This window comes from Macrotis lagotis, chromosome 5, assembly GCF_037893015.1.
Source record: "Macrotis lagotis isolate mMagLag1 chromosome 5, bilby.v1.9.chrom.fasta, whole genome shotgun sequence".
Taxonomy (NCBI): Eukaryota; Metazoa; Chordata; class Mammalia; order Peramelemorphia; family Peramelidae; genus Macrotis; species Macrotis lagotis.
The window spans coordinates 34,407,109-34,425,889 of NC_133662.1; the positions used below are offsets into that span (position 1 = coordinate 34,407,109).

Below are 18,781 nucleotides of genomic sequence, written 5' to 3' on the forward strand. Positions count from 1 at the left end.
AGCAGTGATTTTTTTTTCAATACTCTCTGGAATTTTTGTCTACTTCCTTATTCCACCTACCCAAATCAGCTTTCAAAGACTAGTTTGGAGACCTCTGAAATTTTCCTTCTCTCAAAAACCTTCAATGACTCCCTCCTGCCTTTAGAATAAAACACAAACAATTCAACCTAGCATTTAAAGCTCTCACAATCTGCCTCCAATCTACCTTTCCAGATTTCTTTTACTTCATGTAAACCTTCTGCCAGAACTGGACTACTGTCACTTCATCTGTACACCCTTCTACCTCCATGGAAAACATCATTTCCCTCTAACTCCAATTACTGAAATCCATTTCTTACAGAGTACAACCCAGATGTTACCTCTTCTATGATGTCTTCTCTGAACCAGACCTCCCAGTTGAAAAAGATTTCTTCCTTTTCAAATGTTTCTAAATAACTTTTTTCTGTCTCTCTTTTGTCCCCTTTCAGATTCTGACTTATATAAGACTTTTTGGTGCATGTGTGATTATATCCTTTTTCCTCTCTTTCTTTAAATTATAAGCTCACTGAAGACAAGATGTGTCAATTTCATCTTTTTACTCAATAACCACAAAATTTGGACATTTTATTTGATGAAAAGGAAAGAAAATAAACATTTTGAATGAAACAGAGAAAATTAGCATAAGGATAAACACAGACTTTGCAAAAAAAAAATGTTTAAACCAACTCTAAGAGAAAAATAGCACCTCAGATAAATATTCTAAGAATAGCAACTTGGAGGCAAAACTACTGAATGATATTAGAGATAGATGGTTTGTACTGTTTCCCAGAAGTTCATTTGAATATGACTATTTTCTGTATTTAGGGGTTTATGAATGGGAAACTTTGACTCAAAGAACTATGGTGGTAAGGAAGGTAAGGCTCAAAATCAGAGAAATGACTGTGAGAGTAGATAAAAAGGGCACACGTGGGATGCATATTGCTGAATATTTAGCAATTTATTCACAGTATGGAACAAGGTAAGGAAAGGGGAGAGGAGGGGGAGGGGAGGAGGGAAGGGAAGAAGAGCTAAAATGACTAAATTAATTCTGTCTGATAACATTCTTCAACAAACATTATTTATTTGGTGCTTACAGAGTTCATAGCACTGAGTTAATAACCCTGATATATGCACAGATAAATAAGAGGATGGTATCTTATAGAGGCCCCACAAGGGCAGGGGACCATATCTTTGCATCTCAAATCACTCAGAGAACACAGTCTTGTGCAATTATTCCATACATAATAGGAAGGTCAGACTACATCCTCCACAAATAGCTACAAAGTTAAACATAAAGGCATAGGGGAGAAGTTCAAATAAAATGCTACAATTTGAGGTCCAAGAAAAGAAAAATCAATTAAGGATTATAGATGATTCAGTGGAGTCCATATGCAATCTGTTGTCTGTCTTTATCATTTCTTCTTCCACAGTGGCTTTCAAATCCATACCCTCCCTCTTCTCATATGGCCTAAATCACTACCCTAAATCATCACCTCTTAAACTATGCAATCACTTCCTAATTGATCTCTCTACCTTGGGTATCTTCCTTCTCCAAAATGTCCTCCATGTAACTGCCAAATTGATTGTCCTAAAGTACAAATCTGACTATCATCCTTCCTCCCCTCCCATTCAAGCTACAGTGGCTTCCTAAGAATAAATACAGGTTACTCTGTGAGTCCTTAGAATTCTTTACAACCTAATCCCAATCTATCTTTCTAGCCTTTTTTCACATTACTCCATTTCATTAACTCTCTGGTCTAACTAAGCTGCTTCTTACTGATCTTCACACAAGTCACTCCAAGTCTTATCCCTGTGCCTTTTTACTGGTTGTCCTCCATGCCTTCCCTTAGGACATTGAAGTGATTCAGTGTATAATGTACCAGCCCTGGAGTGAGGAGGACCTGAGTTGAAACTTGATCTCAAGCACCAATTAGTTATATGACCATAGGGAAGTCACTTAACTCCAATTGACTCAAAGGAAAAAAAAATGTACTCCCTCTTTCCTTCCACTTCTTGGACATCCTAGTTTTCATTAAAATTCAGCTAAATTATCATTTTCCTGCTAAAACCTAATACAATCCTCCGCCAGTGACTAATACCTTATAGCCTTTCCAAATTAGGTTGTATACTCTTATTATAAAAAAGTACTACTCAGTGCATTTTATTTTATTACATTTTTGTATATTTTGTATATTTATATGTCTATGTGGTGTCTTCCTAATAGACTGTAATCTCCTTGAAGGTAGGAACTACTTCATTTTATTTCAGTTTATATCCCCAAAGTCTAGCACAGAACCTGTTAACACAGTAAGCATTGCACAAATACTTATTGATTTGATTGATTGATCATTGATGGGAGTCTCATGAAGAAGATAATAATAGATCTGCCTTTTGAAGGATGGATAGAACTTCAAGAGGCAGAATTGGAGGAGGAGAAGAAGGGAAAGAAAATCCAAATATAGAGACAAAAATCTGGAAATTTTATTGTTCAGTCATGTCTGACTCTGTTTATCTTATTTGGGGTTTTCTTGGCAGAAACACTGGAATGGTTTGCCATTTTCTTCTCCAGTTCATTTTACAGATGAGGAACAGAGGCAAACAGGGTAAAAGTGATTTGCCAAGGGTCTCATAGCTAGTAATTATCTGGGGCTGGATTTGCATTCACAAAAAAGAGTTTTCCTGATCCCAGGCCTAGCACTCTATTCACTAAGCCACCCTGCTAGTTAGGGATGCAGGAGGGGTAAATAATACAGAGTGTCATATGTTAAGGGAAATAACATAAAATAAATCTGGAAAGTCAGGATGGTGACAGAACATTTGGAAAGTCTTGAATGCCATTCTGAATAGTTAGCCAAAATGGAAGAGTACTTAAAAAAGTTCTACCAAGATGAATTAAGAGTCCAAATTTTGCTATTCATTTGCACATTCATTTATTCAACAGAAATTGACAGTGCAAGATAAAATTTACTAGAAGAAATGCTAATATTAAGAAATTAAAAGTTGCCAATCACAGCAGACTAATGTCTGGACGTTAGAAAGCATGTCAACATCTGCTTAGTTCTCCCAGAATGACCCTAAAGTCCTGTGGTCTGAATAGCAATTTCAAGTGGAATCAAATGAATCCTTGGTTTCTTCTCCAACTTACCAATCTCTGGACCTTTAGAAGGCTCCACTACTTCCAGCTTAGGTTCAATGTTGAAGTAGATGCCCTCTCCTCCACTGACATTGAGTGCAAGGCCAAAGTGCTTCACCAGCATCACTATCTGATACTTTCCAATTGGCAAAAATCCCATCTGGCAGGTCACATACGTTTGGTTTGAAAACATGACATCACAAATCTCTTGATTCACCTGAACCTTCAAAGCTTTAGAGTCAACAGGAAAACCAGATCCCATGATACAGACCAGCAGGTTAATGTCATCATCTGACAGAAGAAATGAAGCAAATATGCCAAATTAACTACCTCCCAGTGATTTGTATTCATGAAGATGTCTTCCTAACTTCAGGTCTAGCATTCTATCCACCAGGAATCCATTCTGATTGCATTTTATTAAGTAACTGCTATGTGCCAGAAGGGCATCCAGGTGGCACAGTGGGTAGTGAGTTTGAGTTCAAATTGGGTCAGCAAGAATCACTCACCACTCCCTATTCACCAAGCCAAACCGACACTCTTGAAGAAATTGCTTTTAAGTTTAAATCCCATTTTCCCATTAATTCAATTGAAAGGGTCCCACCTCTATAAGAGTACCAGACAGCTTGAACTATTGGAGTTGATTCTTGGTGATACTGGAAAGAGCAGGAACCCACACAGTGAGCAGGGATGTCATTGACTTTCACAGTCACCTGGAGAAACACAAGATATCACAAGCACTGCATATACAATTCAGATGCTACAGGACCATTTTTATGTGACATTGCTTACTTCCTGGAAAGTCCCAATCAAATCTCTCTACACACTGTGCTAACTACCCCATAGAAAAGGGCACTAAGGCAGAAAGAGGCTCAGTGACTTGCCCAAAGTCATCCATCTAGCAAGTGTCTAAGGTTAGATTTGAACTCAGGGCTTTCTGATTCCAAGTTTTGTTGTCTTACCACTGCATCACTTAATGGCCTATGATCCAGAATACTTTTGACCTTGTGGGATTGAACACATTAAAAATATACTAAATATACTAAAGTATATTTATTACTAAATTTATTACTAAATTACTAAATATACTTAAGTATATCTATTATTCATTTACTATGTCCCACATACTGTATAAGTACTGTGGATTAAAAAAAAAAAAGATAGAGGACAGTCCCCAGTCCCCACCCTCAAGAAATGTCATTTGAGACTTTAAATGATTCCTTAAGGTAAATAATATAAACATTATTATCCTCACTTTCTAAGTTCAGAGTACTTGGTGACTTGCCCAACTCATAATGAAAAAAGCTAGGACTCAGATTTGGTCCTAATAACTCCAAATATCCTTCTTTTTCATTAAGCAAGCTCCCTTACCTACTAATTTCACTCCTTCTCAAAAAAAAAAAATCCAGTGCTCTTTATGGATATTGGAATGGAATGGAAAGGAATGGAATTGGAATAGAATGGAATGTCTCCACAGAGAATGGAATAAAGTACATTTTTTATATTTTAAAAAAGTTTGATTTTTTTAAATCCTTCCAGTCTGCTGAAATACTCTTCCTTCTCACTTTTACCTCTTAAAATTCCTTCAAGACTTACCTCAGTCAAACCCTTATGCAGGTCTTTCCCAAGTTTCCCTTGGCCTACCCTCCCAAATTCTATTCGAATCTTCCCAGACTGCCTTCCATTTATAACTTACAAGTCCTCTTTATCTAAGTATTGTCTCCCTCATTCAAATGTAAATTCCTTGAAAGCAGATGTTATTTTTGACACTAATTTTTTTGTATTTTAATTAATTAATTAACTTTTCCAGTTATATATGAAGATAGTATATAACACTCATTTATGGAAAATTTTCTCTCTCCCACCCTGCCCTCCTCCCACAACTATAAGGTAGCAAATAATCTAAGTCATGCATGTTTAGTCATCTTACAAATATTTCCATCTTATAAAAATTTCCCACAGTCATGCGGTGAAAGACAAATCAGAACAAAAGGGAAAAATGAGAAAGAAAAAACAATTTATAAAGTAAAAAATAGTGTGCTTTGTTCTGCATTCAGACACTATAGTCCTTTCTCTAGATGTAGATGGCATTTTCTATCATAATTCTTTTACAATTTTTTATTTACTGTATAGTTAAGAAGAGCTAAGTCTATCATAGTTGATCATCAGTGTATCAGTGTTACTTTACTGTGTACAATGTTCTACCAGTTCTGCTCACTTAATTAAATATCAGTATTTCCAGATTCTTCCAAAATTTACATGCTCCTCATTTCTTATAGAACAATAATATTTCAGGACATTCATAAACCACAACTTGTTCAGCCATTCTCAATTGATGGGCATTCCCTCAATTTCCAATTCTTGCCACTACAAAAAAAGCTGCCACTAATATTTTTGTAAATGTGAGTCTTTTCCCATTTTTTATGATCTCTTTTAGATATAGACCTAGTAGTGATATTGCTTCAGTCATTGTTTTTACATATATTTAAAACAGTGCCTAGCACAGAGTTTGGCATTATATAAAGCCCTGACTAAATTGAGCTTATTATTTCCCTTTATATTAGTCCTGAACTTCAATTAAACTGGACTATTGTTCCTTCCACAAACATATTCCACCCCTATACCTATATTCACAAAATGTTCTGCTAATGCTCTAACCCACCATCCCATCCACCTTCACCTATTATAAACTTAGCCATATTTCAAGGAAATGCTACCTCCTCAAAAATGACTACCTTAACTTCCTCCAATAGAATGATCTCTTTCTCTCTCAAACTTCCATAGTCTTTTTTTAAATCAACCAACAAAAATTGATTAAGTTCCTACTATGTAAGGTATTATGTTAGACAGTAGAGATACAAATAAAGTGAATAAAACAATCCCTGTCTTTTGTATTGCAGGGTTTTATGTCTATGGTTTATCTAATATATTCAATTATGAACTCCATGAAGACAAGGACCATGTCTTATTCTTCTTTGTATCTTCCATATTCCCCAATGCTATGTAGTGCTCATACTAGAGTATGAGCATAATTATATATGTGAATTAATTAATAAATTAATGAACATCAGTGAACTACACTTAGATCTGTTTTGCTGATAGGAAAGCTGAGGTTCTGAGAATCAAATTAAAAAAGTCAATTTTACAAACAGTGAAACAGCCAAGTGAAGATTTGAAACCAGATTAGGAAGCCTCTCCATTCTTACCTGTGGGAATGTATTAGGAGTAACCAACATATCTCCAAATATGGGTCCAAGAAAAACGCCCCCATCATAAACTACCTGCATGTTCACAGTTGGATACATACCAGTAAGCTTTTCTGCAGAGACCTAAAATAGTGATAAACATTGATAATGACATAGGTTATTATTCTTCTCATCGATTCAGATTAGACTATATAATAATAAATCTTTGGGTATTTTACTTAACCTGTGGTGGCATAAAAATAATTGAATGTGGAACTACAAGCTTGATAGTATGAGGGGTGACTCATGAAAATCCCAGTAGACCCAAAGAATATTTTTTTAAATGGGATTACATTTTGCACAAAGCACACCCATCTTTATTTAGATTTTTGCAATATTTTTGGTTCTGGATGGGATTTTTTTACTGTATTTCTTTTTTGTGTTAAAATTGTATCTTGTTCTAATCCCCTTGACTATCCCCCCTCCCAGTCAAAATGATAAATAAGGTTATATGTAGATAGAATTAAAAAAAAACAGTAGGAAATATGATTGTCAAGAGGACTCTGGAAATCTCATACAAACAGCTCCAAGGATCAAAGGAGCATAATTTATAAATTATATCATATATTAAGAAAAATTCACAATCCGGTAATATGTACTGAATCAGCAGAAGCCATCCAGGCATTGTTTTCAGAGCCTTTGTTTCTATGATATGTATATTCCAAACAAACTCCAGACCTCCACAATTCCAGACCAGCAGAACATCAAAAGGTGTTGATAACTTTGAGATGTAACAAAAGTTTTATTGATAATTTTGACATGATCTGGATACATAAATGAACTAACCCCAAGCCGGTGCAGAGGAAGTTAGTCTGTTTCCTCAAAAAAACCTATATAAGAATGAGACCCTAATATCCTGTCCCCCTGCATTCTTCCATCTCCATTGAGTCCATTATGTCTAGTGCTCCCAATTGCATGGTTACATGAATAATACTCTCAAAGTCTCTTTCTTCTCCATCTTCTTTGCTGCATGGATGACCTACTTATCTGTTCCACACCCCACATACCCACAACATCTACCTCTGTAATCCTTTTTGCCCTTTGTCTCTACCTTTATGGATTTTTTGCTCCCACACACTTTGTACTTTATTGAAATGTGATTGCCACTCCATTTTCTGATACCAATAGTAATCTTTCCCAGAGAGTATTCAAAGATTTTGGAGCACCTGCCCCATTTCGCAATTTTTAAAATTAATTATCAATTCATTTTTGTAATACATAATCTAATGATTATGAACTCTCCCAATAACCCACTAAGCATCATATTTGTAAACTACGCTAAGGTCTAGAGCTCTAGAGATAATAACACAACAATACCCTATCCTTTAAGTCACATGTTGACATCCCCAGTTGCCATATGACTAAGAGATTTATTTTATTTCAAAATCTAAACATTCACCTCTGTTTGATTTTATTATCATCTATATGATAAATCATGAGTTATTTCTGTCTCTGTCTCTGTGTGTGTTTGTATGTGCCTCTTCCTTTCTCCCTCTCCCCTTTTATCATCTCTTTCCTTTCTTTCTCTGGAATATATAAATTATTTTTCAAATTTGTTCCATCTAAACCATATGCCTCTAAGATAACTATTTTTCCATATAGAGATGGGGACCATAACCTATGTTTTCAACATGTAGAAAACTCCCAATGCAGAAAATTTCTTTGACTGTAACTTAAAAGTCTCAGAGTGCTGACTGGGCATTGCCTTGCCCTCAAACCACAGATAATGAGTGTCAGAAGCAGGACTCAGACACGTGTTTTTGACTCCCATGACAATATTCTAGTCACTATTTCAGAATGCACCTCTGACAAAGTCAATCTGTTCAAATTGTTAAATATTCATTTGAAATGGAGACTTCTCGTTTAAGTTAGAAAAAGAGGGCCAATGGGCTTCATTGCTATAAGGGGGTATCAATTAGTTGAACTTTTTAATGGGGAAAAGAAGATATGATTTTATTGTAGTGGCAAGTCCCCAATAAGGAAATTCCATCTACCAATGAAGATCCAAAACTGTCCTGCAACTTAAAGTATCAGGGAATTACCTGGGAAACTGAAAGTTTAACTTAGAGTTACATCTAGTATGTCTCAGAGGCAGGTTTTCCTGACTTCAAGATCAGCTCTCTATCTACTGTATCAATTTCTTTCTCTGTAAAATGAGGGAGTTGATGTCTATAATCCTATAACACATCGATAAGAATAGGGGGTAGAATTCCCTAGTTTTATGCTAAGTAACTCAAAGTTTCTGCATGAAAGATGCTTCAATGGATCCCCAAAATCTCACCATTGGAAGGTACCTCAGAAGTCATTTAGCCCAATTCATAAATAAACAATGATCCTTATTACAATTTACCCACCAAGTAGTTGGTATATACATATCAACATATACATATATACATATATATACATACATACATACACACATATATATAAATAGTAACCACCATATGTTTGTATTCACTTATTTATAAATTATACACATGTACTATCATATTAATACTTATATTTATTATAAAATGTACAAATAGGGAAAAAACAAAATAACATTTGATTCTAGACTCAATAGACAGTCACTGGAGTTTATTGAGTAGAAGAGTGAGATCATAAGATCTGCTCTTTAGAACAATCACTTTGGCAGATGAATGAAGGATGGATTATAGAAGGGAGAGACTTTTGGCAAGAAAACCAGTTAGAAGGATAAAAGCAAGAGGTGAGGAACTCTTGATCTAGGCTCATGACTGTGTAATGATAGAATGTAAGGATGTTTTGAAAGTAGAAATGTTAAACTTTAACAACTGATTGGCAATATTGGGATGAATGAGAATAAGGAGTCAAAGCTGAAATGGAGGTTGTAAAGCTGTGTGCCTGGAAAGATGGTAGGGCCCTGAACAGAAAAAGAGAAGGTTTTTTGAGAGAAGGAACTTTTAAATGAACCCCATATAGGTTCCCCAGTTATATCTTATTGATCACATCAAATCTCGACATTGAAGAAGGAACATCATACATACACTGATAAAACTGGGCAAGTCCCCTGTTTGGGACATCCAGGTGAGGGTCCACACATGTTCATAGCAGGTATTTAGCTCTTTCTGCACTGTAAAGTCATTGACATTGAAGAACTGAGCAGCAAAATCATCATTGCTGCCCTGTAGGAGCTCAAGGAGGTCATGAGCAGATATGTGCACAGGGATGCCTGGGATAGGATATAAATACAGTAAATACACAACATGAAATAACTCACCACAGAGGGCAAGGTTAATGGAGAACAAAAGTCAAGAAGTTTGCTGGAATAGGTCCTGAGTCTTCAAAGAAGAAATTTAAGAGAAAAAATTGAGTCCTATTTAGAGTTCCTTCCCATCGGAAATGTTATTTCATAGTGATAGTAACCCAATGTCTTTAATCAGCTAGGTGGTGGCAACAGTTAGAGCACTGGGTAGGAAGAGGCAAGACCTGAATGGGAATCCAGCCTCAGACATTTAGTAGATGTGTGATCTTGGGCAAGTCACATGACCTCTGTTTTCCTTGGTTTTCCCATCTGTAAAATAGAGATAATAATTGCATTGACCTTATAGGGCCCTTGTGAGAATCAAATAAAACAATATTTGTAAGGTGCTTAGCACAGTGCCTGGCCCAAAACATATGCCATATAAATGCAAGCTGTAATGATAAGAATGCTGATCACTTTTGTTGTTGTTTTAATAGTGTTCAACTCTTTGAACCACATGTAGGGTTCTCTTATGAAAGATACTGAAATGGTTTGCCATTTCTTTCTCCAGCTGATTTTACAGATGAGGAAACTGAGATCAACCAGGTTAAGTGACCCGCTCAGGGTCACACAGCTAGGAAGTGTCTGAGAGCAGCTTTATATTGAGGAAGCTGAATCTCCAGGAATTATATCCACTGAACCACCTTGGAGTCCCCATAATGATCATTACCACATATAATAATAATAATAATAATAATAATAATAATAATCCATATTTACATAGCATTTGAAGGTTTGCTTTCAAAACACTAGCTTACTTTTTTGTCACAATGACTCTGGGAGTTAAGTGGTCCTATTATCTCCTCCTTGCAGATGATGAACCTGGAGCTGACAGAGATTAAGCAAGTCACTACATGGGAGAAGGCATAAGAGGCAGAAGGATTCCAGTTCAGGCTTGCCTTACTTACTTGGCATGCCAAGCAACATTCCACACTGCCTCTCTCATGGCACCGAGTGTCAAACAAGACAAACTCATAAAATGCCATCAATCCTGGAATTACATTTCAGATATTATATTCAAGTCTTCAAAGCTCCATTAAATTTGGTATTTGAGCTGAAAAATCCAAACTGATCTTAGGAAAAGTAAAAGAACTGATCATCTTTCATAAGGTCGCACAACAATTGGCACCTGTTTTACAGAGTAAAGAAATCTGACTTTGAGATCAGAGGGTCTCAGTTTGAATCCTTGTTCTGACATTTCTTTCTGGGATCTTGAGCACGACATTCAACATCTCTAGGCCTCAGTTTCCTCATCTGCAAAATGAGGGAAGACTAATAGATCAGGAGTTCTTAATCTGGATCCATAAACTAATTTGTTTAGATGATAGAGATAGATAGAGTAGTTAGATAGATAGATAGATAGATAGATAGATAGATAGATAGACAATGGATGGATGGATGGATAGATAGATGGATGGATGGATAAATATGTTTCAATATCACTGATTTCTTTTGTAACATTCCATAACTTATTTATGCATTTACAAATATTGTTCTGAGAAGGGATCCATATTCTTCAGCAGATTGCCATGACACACACAAAAAAAGATTAAGAATCTCTGAACTAAAGGGGCTCTAAGGTCCCTATTAGTCCTAAATCTATGACCCTATGATGGATGAAATGAGGGGGTTCAGTGAGGACTTTTAAAATTCCTGCCACATCTACATACTATGATCCCATGATGACCTACTCTTTCCATGTATATGAGTCATTTGAGTTCTAGAATAGTAAAGTAGGTACTTTTATTATCCCTATTTTACAGATAGGGAAATGAGAAGTATAAGAGAAATATGCACAGGGGAAAGTTGCCCAGGATCACACATCTAATAAGAGGCAGAAGTTATTCTCATATCTTTTTTACTCCCCATTCAGGACTTCATCAACTATGTCACCTCACTTTCTCTAGGAAAGTTATTATTAGTATTATTATAAATATACAATATTTTGAAATTAGATATATATATGATAGGTATAGATAAAGGAGATAGAGCGAAAGACAAGCAGGCAGACAGACAGATAAATACATAAATACAGCTTTTATTAAGCCTTTAATCCATGCCACTTTTAAAAGCAGAAATATCCCATGAGTGGTTTCTTCTTTACCAGATATCACTGTCTTAGGAAGCTGGATCTGAAAATGTCCTCCTAAAGGTGGGCTTATCCTTTGTAGTCTCTGGATTGTCACACTGACCACTCTTAGGTCTTCACCTGCATCTTCCGGTGGCAAGTAGCTATTGCACATCAGAGACAAAGGAGTCAATAGCACGTAATCCAAAGCATACTCAACAAGCCACACTCAACTCATGATACTTGGGCATGAAAAACCTAAACCATGGGGCCATGTGAAAATACTAGGGGAGAAATAAAAGGGTTAAATGACCAAGAATCCTTTTGACCTTCAATTCAAAATAATTCAAATTTAATATGGAACTGTGAGATTGATGGGGAAAGAGTGATTTTCTCACATAGTTTAGAGCCAGGAGATGGAGATCTTATTTGAAGAACAGCAAAAAAAAAAAAAAAAAAAAAAAAGAACTAAGAGCTATGGATACAAAGAAAGGCAATAATCTAGTCCCAGTCCTCAAGGAGCTCATATTTTATCAGGGAAGTATATAGAATTTATAAACAAGATATTTATATATATAATATATATATATATATACATACAGTATAAATGGAAGATAATCTCAGATAAAAGACACTATTTGTGGGATAGGGAATATTGGGGAGTAAAATAGGGAATAGATTGAAAGGAAATGTTTCTTACAGAAAATGGGAATTAAATTGAGTCTACATGAAATACAAGGAAGACAGCAAGTAGAGATGAGGAGGAAGAATATTCCAAGCATGGGGTGGGACTGGGGAAAGGAGAAGACAGGAAATGAAAAGGCATAGATTCAGGAGATGGAATGTCATGTGGGAGTAATAGTAAGCAAGCCAGTATTATTGGATTATAGAGTGGAATAAAGTATAAGCATACTAGAAAGGTAAGAAAGGGCCAGGCTGTAAAAATACCAAACAGAGGAATTTTTATTTGATGCTGGTGGTATCATCATGATGATCTTATGGTGGATTGTAAATTATTATTACTAGCCTATGCCTTTGGGCAAATCAGTTCCTCTTTCTGGGTCTCAGTTTTCTCACCTGAAAACTTAAGGTATTAATTAGATCACAGATCTGAAGTTAGAAGGGACCTCAAAAGTCATCTAGTTCAAAGTTCTCATTTTACAGATAAGGAAACTGAGGCAAGGGAGGCTAAATGACTTGTCTAAGGTTGCACAAGCACTTAGTATCAGAGGTGGAATTTGAACTTGCATCCTCTGACCCCCAAAGCCACTGCTCTACTCATTGTACCACTCTGAATTAAAGGAATTTATGAACCTTGGAATTAAAAAATAATTAATCAACTTTATATTTTTTTTAAAAAATCTACTCACCAACACCCATAGCAACTAATAAGCAACTAACTCCCTAACTTCCTCTGTCTTTATGATTAAACAAATATGTCTCACCAACAGTCACTTTTTTTTATGAGGACTGCAAAAAATGCAAATATGAATGACTTCATCTACCCTTTCCTTTATTTGGGGGTATTTTAGTTGCCACAGTACCAAAGGACATGAGGCTAGAGTGATTAAACATAGAGTCATATTGCCTGCATTTCCATAAAATAGTAGATCCCCAAGATGTGGAAGGTAAAAGAATTCCTTTTGATATAGGTGGGGTATCTGGGCATTACCCATATTGCATGGGTTTGGGGAAATCATTGTTCTGTAGTGGGAGGAACACTGGATTGAAAGTTAGAAGACCGAGGTTTAAATGTAGGTTCTTTCATTTATTTCTTGTATAACTTTAGACAGGTTGCTTTACAAAGTTCAACAAGAGCATTCTGGTACTAGACCTGGAGTTGAAACACACACTTTTCATTTATTATTTGTGTGATTTTATAAAATCTCTCTGGGCCTCAGTTTCCTCACCTATAAAATGAGGTGCTTGGACTAGATGGCCTCAGAGTTGCCTTCCATCTTTAAAACCACAATTCTATGAAAATAGCCCCCTTGTTTCTCTATTAAAACATTGTTAGGGAAATACAGTGCTGCTGGGGTTCTGGTGCCACCTAATGGTCATTATAGGGAGGACCAGCTTTTTTCTCTTTAAGTAAAATAATTTAAAAATGACAGACCAAGAAATCCTAATAAAGTGGAAAAACAGTAGTAGTGTTGTAAGTTTCTTATAAGTCCATGATATAAAAAGAATGAATTTTACTTTTTAAATAGTTGTATCACAAAGCAGGAATATCTTTTTTTTTTTTTAGGTTTTTGCAAGGCAAATGGGGTTAAGCAACTTGCCCAAGGACACAGTTAGGTAATTATTAAGTGTCTGAGGCTGGATTTGAACTCAGGTACTCTTGACTCCAGGGCCAGGCCAGTGCTCTATCCACTGCGCCACCTAGCCGCCCCAAAGCAAGAATATCTAAGTGCTGAAAAATGTAATGGTGGTTCCAGAAGACCAGTGATGAAGTGTGCTACCCTTCTCCAGAGAGGTAATGAATTCAGTATAGACAACTTATTTGAGAATTTGCTTTGTTTCATTATGAATATTTATTAGAAGGGTTTTGCCCAACTTTCTCTAGTACTAGAGAATTAAATGGAAGATAAACTAAAAGAGATTATCTTCCATTTAGTTTATTAGAGAAAGTTGGAAAGCAAAGAGAAATAGGAATAGAATTGCCACACCAAAAAAAAAGAAAAGGAAAAACAAGAAAATAAAGAATGTTAAATGTACAGCAGAGAACAGAAAGAATCACAAACAAGTCAGGCAGCTTTGAAAATAGTATGTTAAATTTATTATATATTTAATAAAAGAAGAAAATTGCACCTGATGGATATTCATACTTTCATATGGGAAAAAAGATAGACCGATTCTCCAAAAACTATAAGCATCTACTGGGAAATGACTGGCTATGGAGTCATAGTATCTAGGTTTGAATTACTGTCAAAAAAATGGAAATTAGAAAAATCTTCAAGAAGATCACTTCTTGAGTATGTCACTGAGATTTTTTGAAGTCTAATTGGATTCAGTGTTCTCTGAAGCTCCTTTCAACTCTGTGATTCTGCTACTTCTGTAAACTTCAGCAAGTCAGAACCCCACAACTTCCTCATCTATAAAGTAAACTAGATGATTTTAGTATTATAGATTTAAGGCTTAAAGGACCTTGGACTGAATAGAGTCAGGAAGACCTGAGTTCAAATCTGGTCACATATACTCAGTAGCTATGTGACCCCAGGCAAGTCACTTAATTCTGTTTGCCTCAGTTTCTTCTTCTGTAAAATAAACTGGAGAAAGAAATGGCAATATCATTTCAGTATCTTTGTCAAGAAAACCCAAAAAGGACCATGAAAAGTCAGATGTCATTGGAAAAAAAACTATACAATATTTCTCATTTTGGGGGTGAGAAGTTTATGCAAGGTCACACAGGTAAAGTGGCAGAAACAGAATGGGAACCCATGTCCTTTGACTCCAAATCCAGCTCTCCTTCCATTGTTGCACACTATTGCTTTAGGTTTCTTTCCATTCTAAATTGATGGTCTTAATGGTGATCAAGAAAGTCAGTTTCTAGAGGAAGGAAAAAACCCAGGTGATTTCTGCAACATAGAGCCAAAATCTCAGAACTGGAGAGTTGGGAAGAACCTCAGCAATCGCCTAGTCCAACCCATTCACAAAAAAGAATATCTTCTTTAATATGCCCAAATAATTGTAAATACTGAGGAGGCATAATGAAATAAAAAGGTCCTTCCCTACCAAGGCTGAATGAGAGGAAGCTTGCTGCCACAACCAGCTGGCCATATAGTTATGTTGTAGGTTGGTGAGATTCCAGTCACAGAAAGGAATTTGATGAGCTTCCCCCCTGGGCGAGCTATTCTGGAATTGACTTGGAAAACTGAAAAAAAAAAAGAAAAGAAAAGAATTATCATAAATCAAAAAGTGACTACAGATGGGAACTTCAAGTTATGAGAAAATCCTTGGTGGGGTTATAGAGTCCCAAAATAGTCACTCAATAAGCATTTAATGGGAATATAGAGAAAGAAAATAAGAGAAAATATCCACAAAAAATGAGTGCCCCTCCATATTTAACCTTTACTAATGCTATTGGAGAGCAGTTAGCTGATGTAGTAGATCAAATGCCTGGGTTGGAATCAGAAAGACCCATCTTCCTGAGTTCAAATCAGATACTTACTGTGTGACCCTAAGCAAGCCACTTAACCCTGTGTGTCTCATTTTCCTCATCTAAAATGAGTTGGAGAAGGAAATGGCAAACCACTCCAGTATCTCTGCCAAGAAAATTCCAAATGGGATCACAGAGTTGGATAAGACTGAAAAATGACTGAACAACAACAATGCAGTTAGAGGGGAATGGAAGGATAAACTACTTATGACAACTCTCAAGTCAGTACTAGAAGAAAATTGTGAAATTAAATTTCTATCATAAACCAGACTGAGACCCATTAAGATCATAGTTGAATGATCTTACTGCAGACCTTCTATAATAGAAGTATAGACTTGAATGTAATCAACAAATAAGGTTTTTTGGAGGCCTATCTTCCCTTTGCTTTACTTCTTCTTTACAGTTTTGAGAAACCTGTCCTAAGAATGCTTAGAAGTACAGAGGACATTGACTTGTAAACGACTTCTGAAGTATTTGCTCAACAAAAAATTAACTTATTGGTCTTGAAGTAAGCTTCTTGGGGGTAGGAATGGTTTCATTTTTGCCTTTATGTCCCCAACTCAAGAACAATGTCTAGAATGCATAGATGCTTAATAGAGCTTCTTGGTTGGTTGGTTAGTTGATTGACTGATAGGTCAAACCTTCCTTGGTAGAACTAACATTCCTAAAATCTAGATGCTTCATAGTACCTTAAGTGAAACTTAAGCCCAACTGGTCTTTCAGTAATCCAGAGACAAGTCACAGAAATCCAATCCATTTCTGACAGCTATGCTGCTGCTACAGAAGGTAAGACAGACTCAAGGGCTTTTTGTATTCAAATTCCTTACAAATAAGAACCTTGCTACAATGCCCTCCTCATCTCCATCTCTCACTCCCAGCTCTGTCTCTGAAGTTGCTGGAAATTTGGAGCTAAAGGACATCTCTGAGATTTTCTTCCCCAAAGAGATTCATCCTTGCCCTAAAATTAGAGTTTTATATTCCTACCTGATGACTCAAGAGCTGTGGCTTGCAGCTGCAAGCTAAGGTGGTGAAAGGCAATGTGTTATAGGGTATAGAAAGATAACCTTGGATATGGTTCAAGTCCTGTGTCTGACACATAGTAGCTGTGTGACAATGGGCAAGTCATGTAACCTCTTAAGGTCCACCAAAAACTCTTGAAAACTTTAAATTAGAGTTTTAATCTAAATTGAGATGCTGCCATGCTCAAATAAAGAGAGTATCCTAAACCAGAGAATGTAAACTCAAGCTCCCAGGGCAAAACTCCAGGATGAAATCAAACCAGATGATTATGTAATTAGGAAATGTTTAATAAAATAAATAAAAATATAATAAAACAGAAAAAATGTTGATTTGTGGTTTTCTAACCTGCAGAGATCAGTTTCTATTTGACACCCCTGCCCTACACCAATGAAATCAAGGAATTATTTGTCCAATGAAAAGTTTATTTATACAAATGTGTATGTGATTGATAGAGAGAAAGAAAGAGGCATAGATAGATAGAAAATAAATATACAGCCTACCCTTCAGTCTACCATCTCCCAACCTGGCACTCACAGACTGTATCCTCACAGAGGAATCTACTCTATGGGTCCCCTATACTCAAGTTAAGGCTCATAAGCCCCAATTCATTATTTTTAATTTCTATCTATCTATCTATCTATCTATCTATCTATATATATATATATATATATATGAATAGCTCAAAGCAGAGGCATTGACTAATATGATAAAACAAGAAAAGTACTAAAACATTGTCCCCCAAACCAATAGGTTTAATTGTGGGATTTTTCTCCCACAAATGTACATGTCATTGAGGAGAGTGCATATAAACTAAATGTAACTTATAGTGAGGCATATATATAGGGAATACATAAAGTCAAGGAAATTCATGTCTCTGGCACTCTCCTGAGTCATCCTCACACTTCTCCCCACTAGATGCAATGGCTCTGTTGAACAGATTGTGAAGAAGGGCTCTCTGGGCCTGCTTCTCTTCAAAGTTCTACTCCCAGCTGCCAGGACTAATTTTCCTTTGAATCTAAGATTGGTTCTTTTCTCTAATGCCGGGAATCATGCTTCTTGAAACTGCTTCCTGTCTCTACTAGTTTTCTTTCAGACTCTCTGTTCCATGCCAGATGAAGTAAGCTTCCTATTTGTGGTCATCCCATTCTTGCATTCTTTCCCTGTCCTGCTCTCTGGGACAGACTCAGAGATCATACTCCACACAACTGATTCCTGCCTCAAAAATTTCTTGACTATCTCTCCCTCAAGGCTAATAAACTTATTTTTAATATCCACTAGGGATATTCCTTATCTTCAGCCCGTCATTGACCAGTTACCCTTCTAACTACTCCAAGAAAACATTTAACACTACAAGAGAACAAAGTAGAAGCCTCTTTGACACATTAACACCTCATTATCTCTTTTTTTCTATTTCTAATTTCTATTGATCAAATCAACTGGGCTAAGAATTGAAGGACTCCATACCTACACATATAAGTATGTTTATAGATTTTCTTTCAAAAGATTTAAGGGAATATCCTATCTTTAGACCAATATAGTACTATTTACCAAGCAATTACAATTTAACTAGCACTATGACAAGTACAATGGAGATTATGAAAGATATAGAAAAACTACACTCAATTGTTCACTTAATTACAAGGAAAAAACTTATTCTAGAAAATTCTGTTGACAGCTCAAAGCTATATAATCCAATACTGAAATGTGTGGTACAAACTACTGGCAATGTTCCCACTTTTTTGTTAGTTATAAACATATGACTAACATGTACAGTGTATTATGAAGACTAAGTGTATATGTACAGAATTTACTGTGCAAATCAAATGAAATTTCAGACAAAGTTAATCTGACATGTTTAATGGAATATGTGTTTATTTGG

General features: G+C 36.0%; 1 protein-coding gene across 8 annotated transcripts in view; it reads right to left on the reverse strand.

Annotated features, from left to right (window-relative positions):
• Positions 1–18,781, reverse strand: part of PKHD1 (PKHD1 ciliary IPT domain containing fibrocystin/polyductin) — a 657,820-nt gene that overhangs the window by 557,042 nt on the left and 81,997 nt on the right. For all 8 annotated transcript variants that reach the window (XM_074237180.1, XM_074237175.1, XM_074237181.1 and 5 more), the window contains exons 22-27: positions 15,459–15,597; positions 11,760–11,887; positions 9,399–9,583; positions 6,355–6,477; positions 3,753–3,861; positions 3,164–3,442 (exon numbers count right to left, since the gene is read on the reverse strand). In XM_074237180.1, coding sequence (XP_074093281.1) covers positions 3,164–3,442; positions 3,753–3,861; positions 6,355–6,477; positions 9,399–9,583; positions 11,760–11,887; positions 15,459–15,597 — 963 coding nt within the window. The remainder of the gene's footprint in view (positions 1–3,163; positions 3,443–3,752; positions 3,862–6,354; positions 6,478–9,398; positions 9,584–11,759; positions 11,888–15,458; positions 15,598–18,781) is intronic.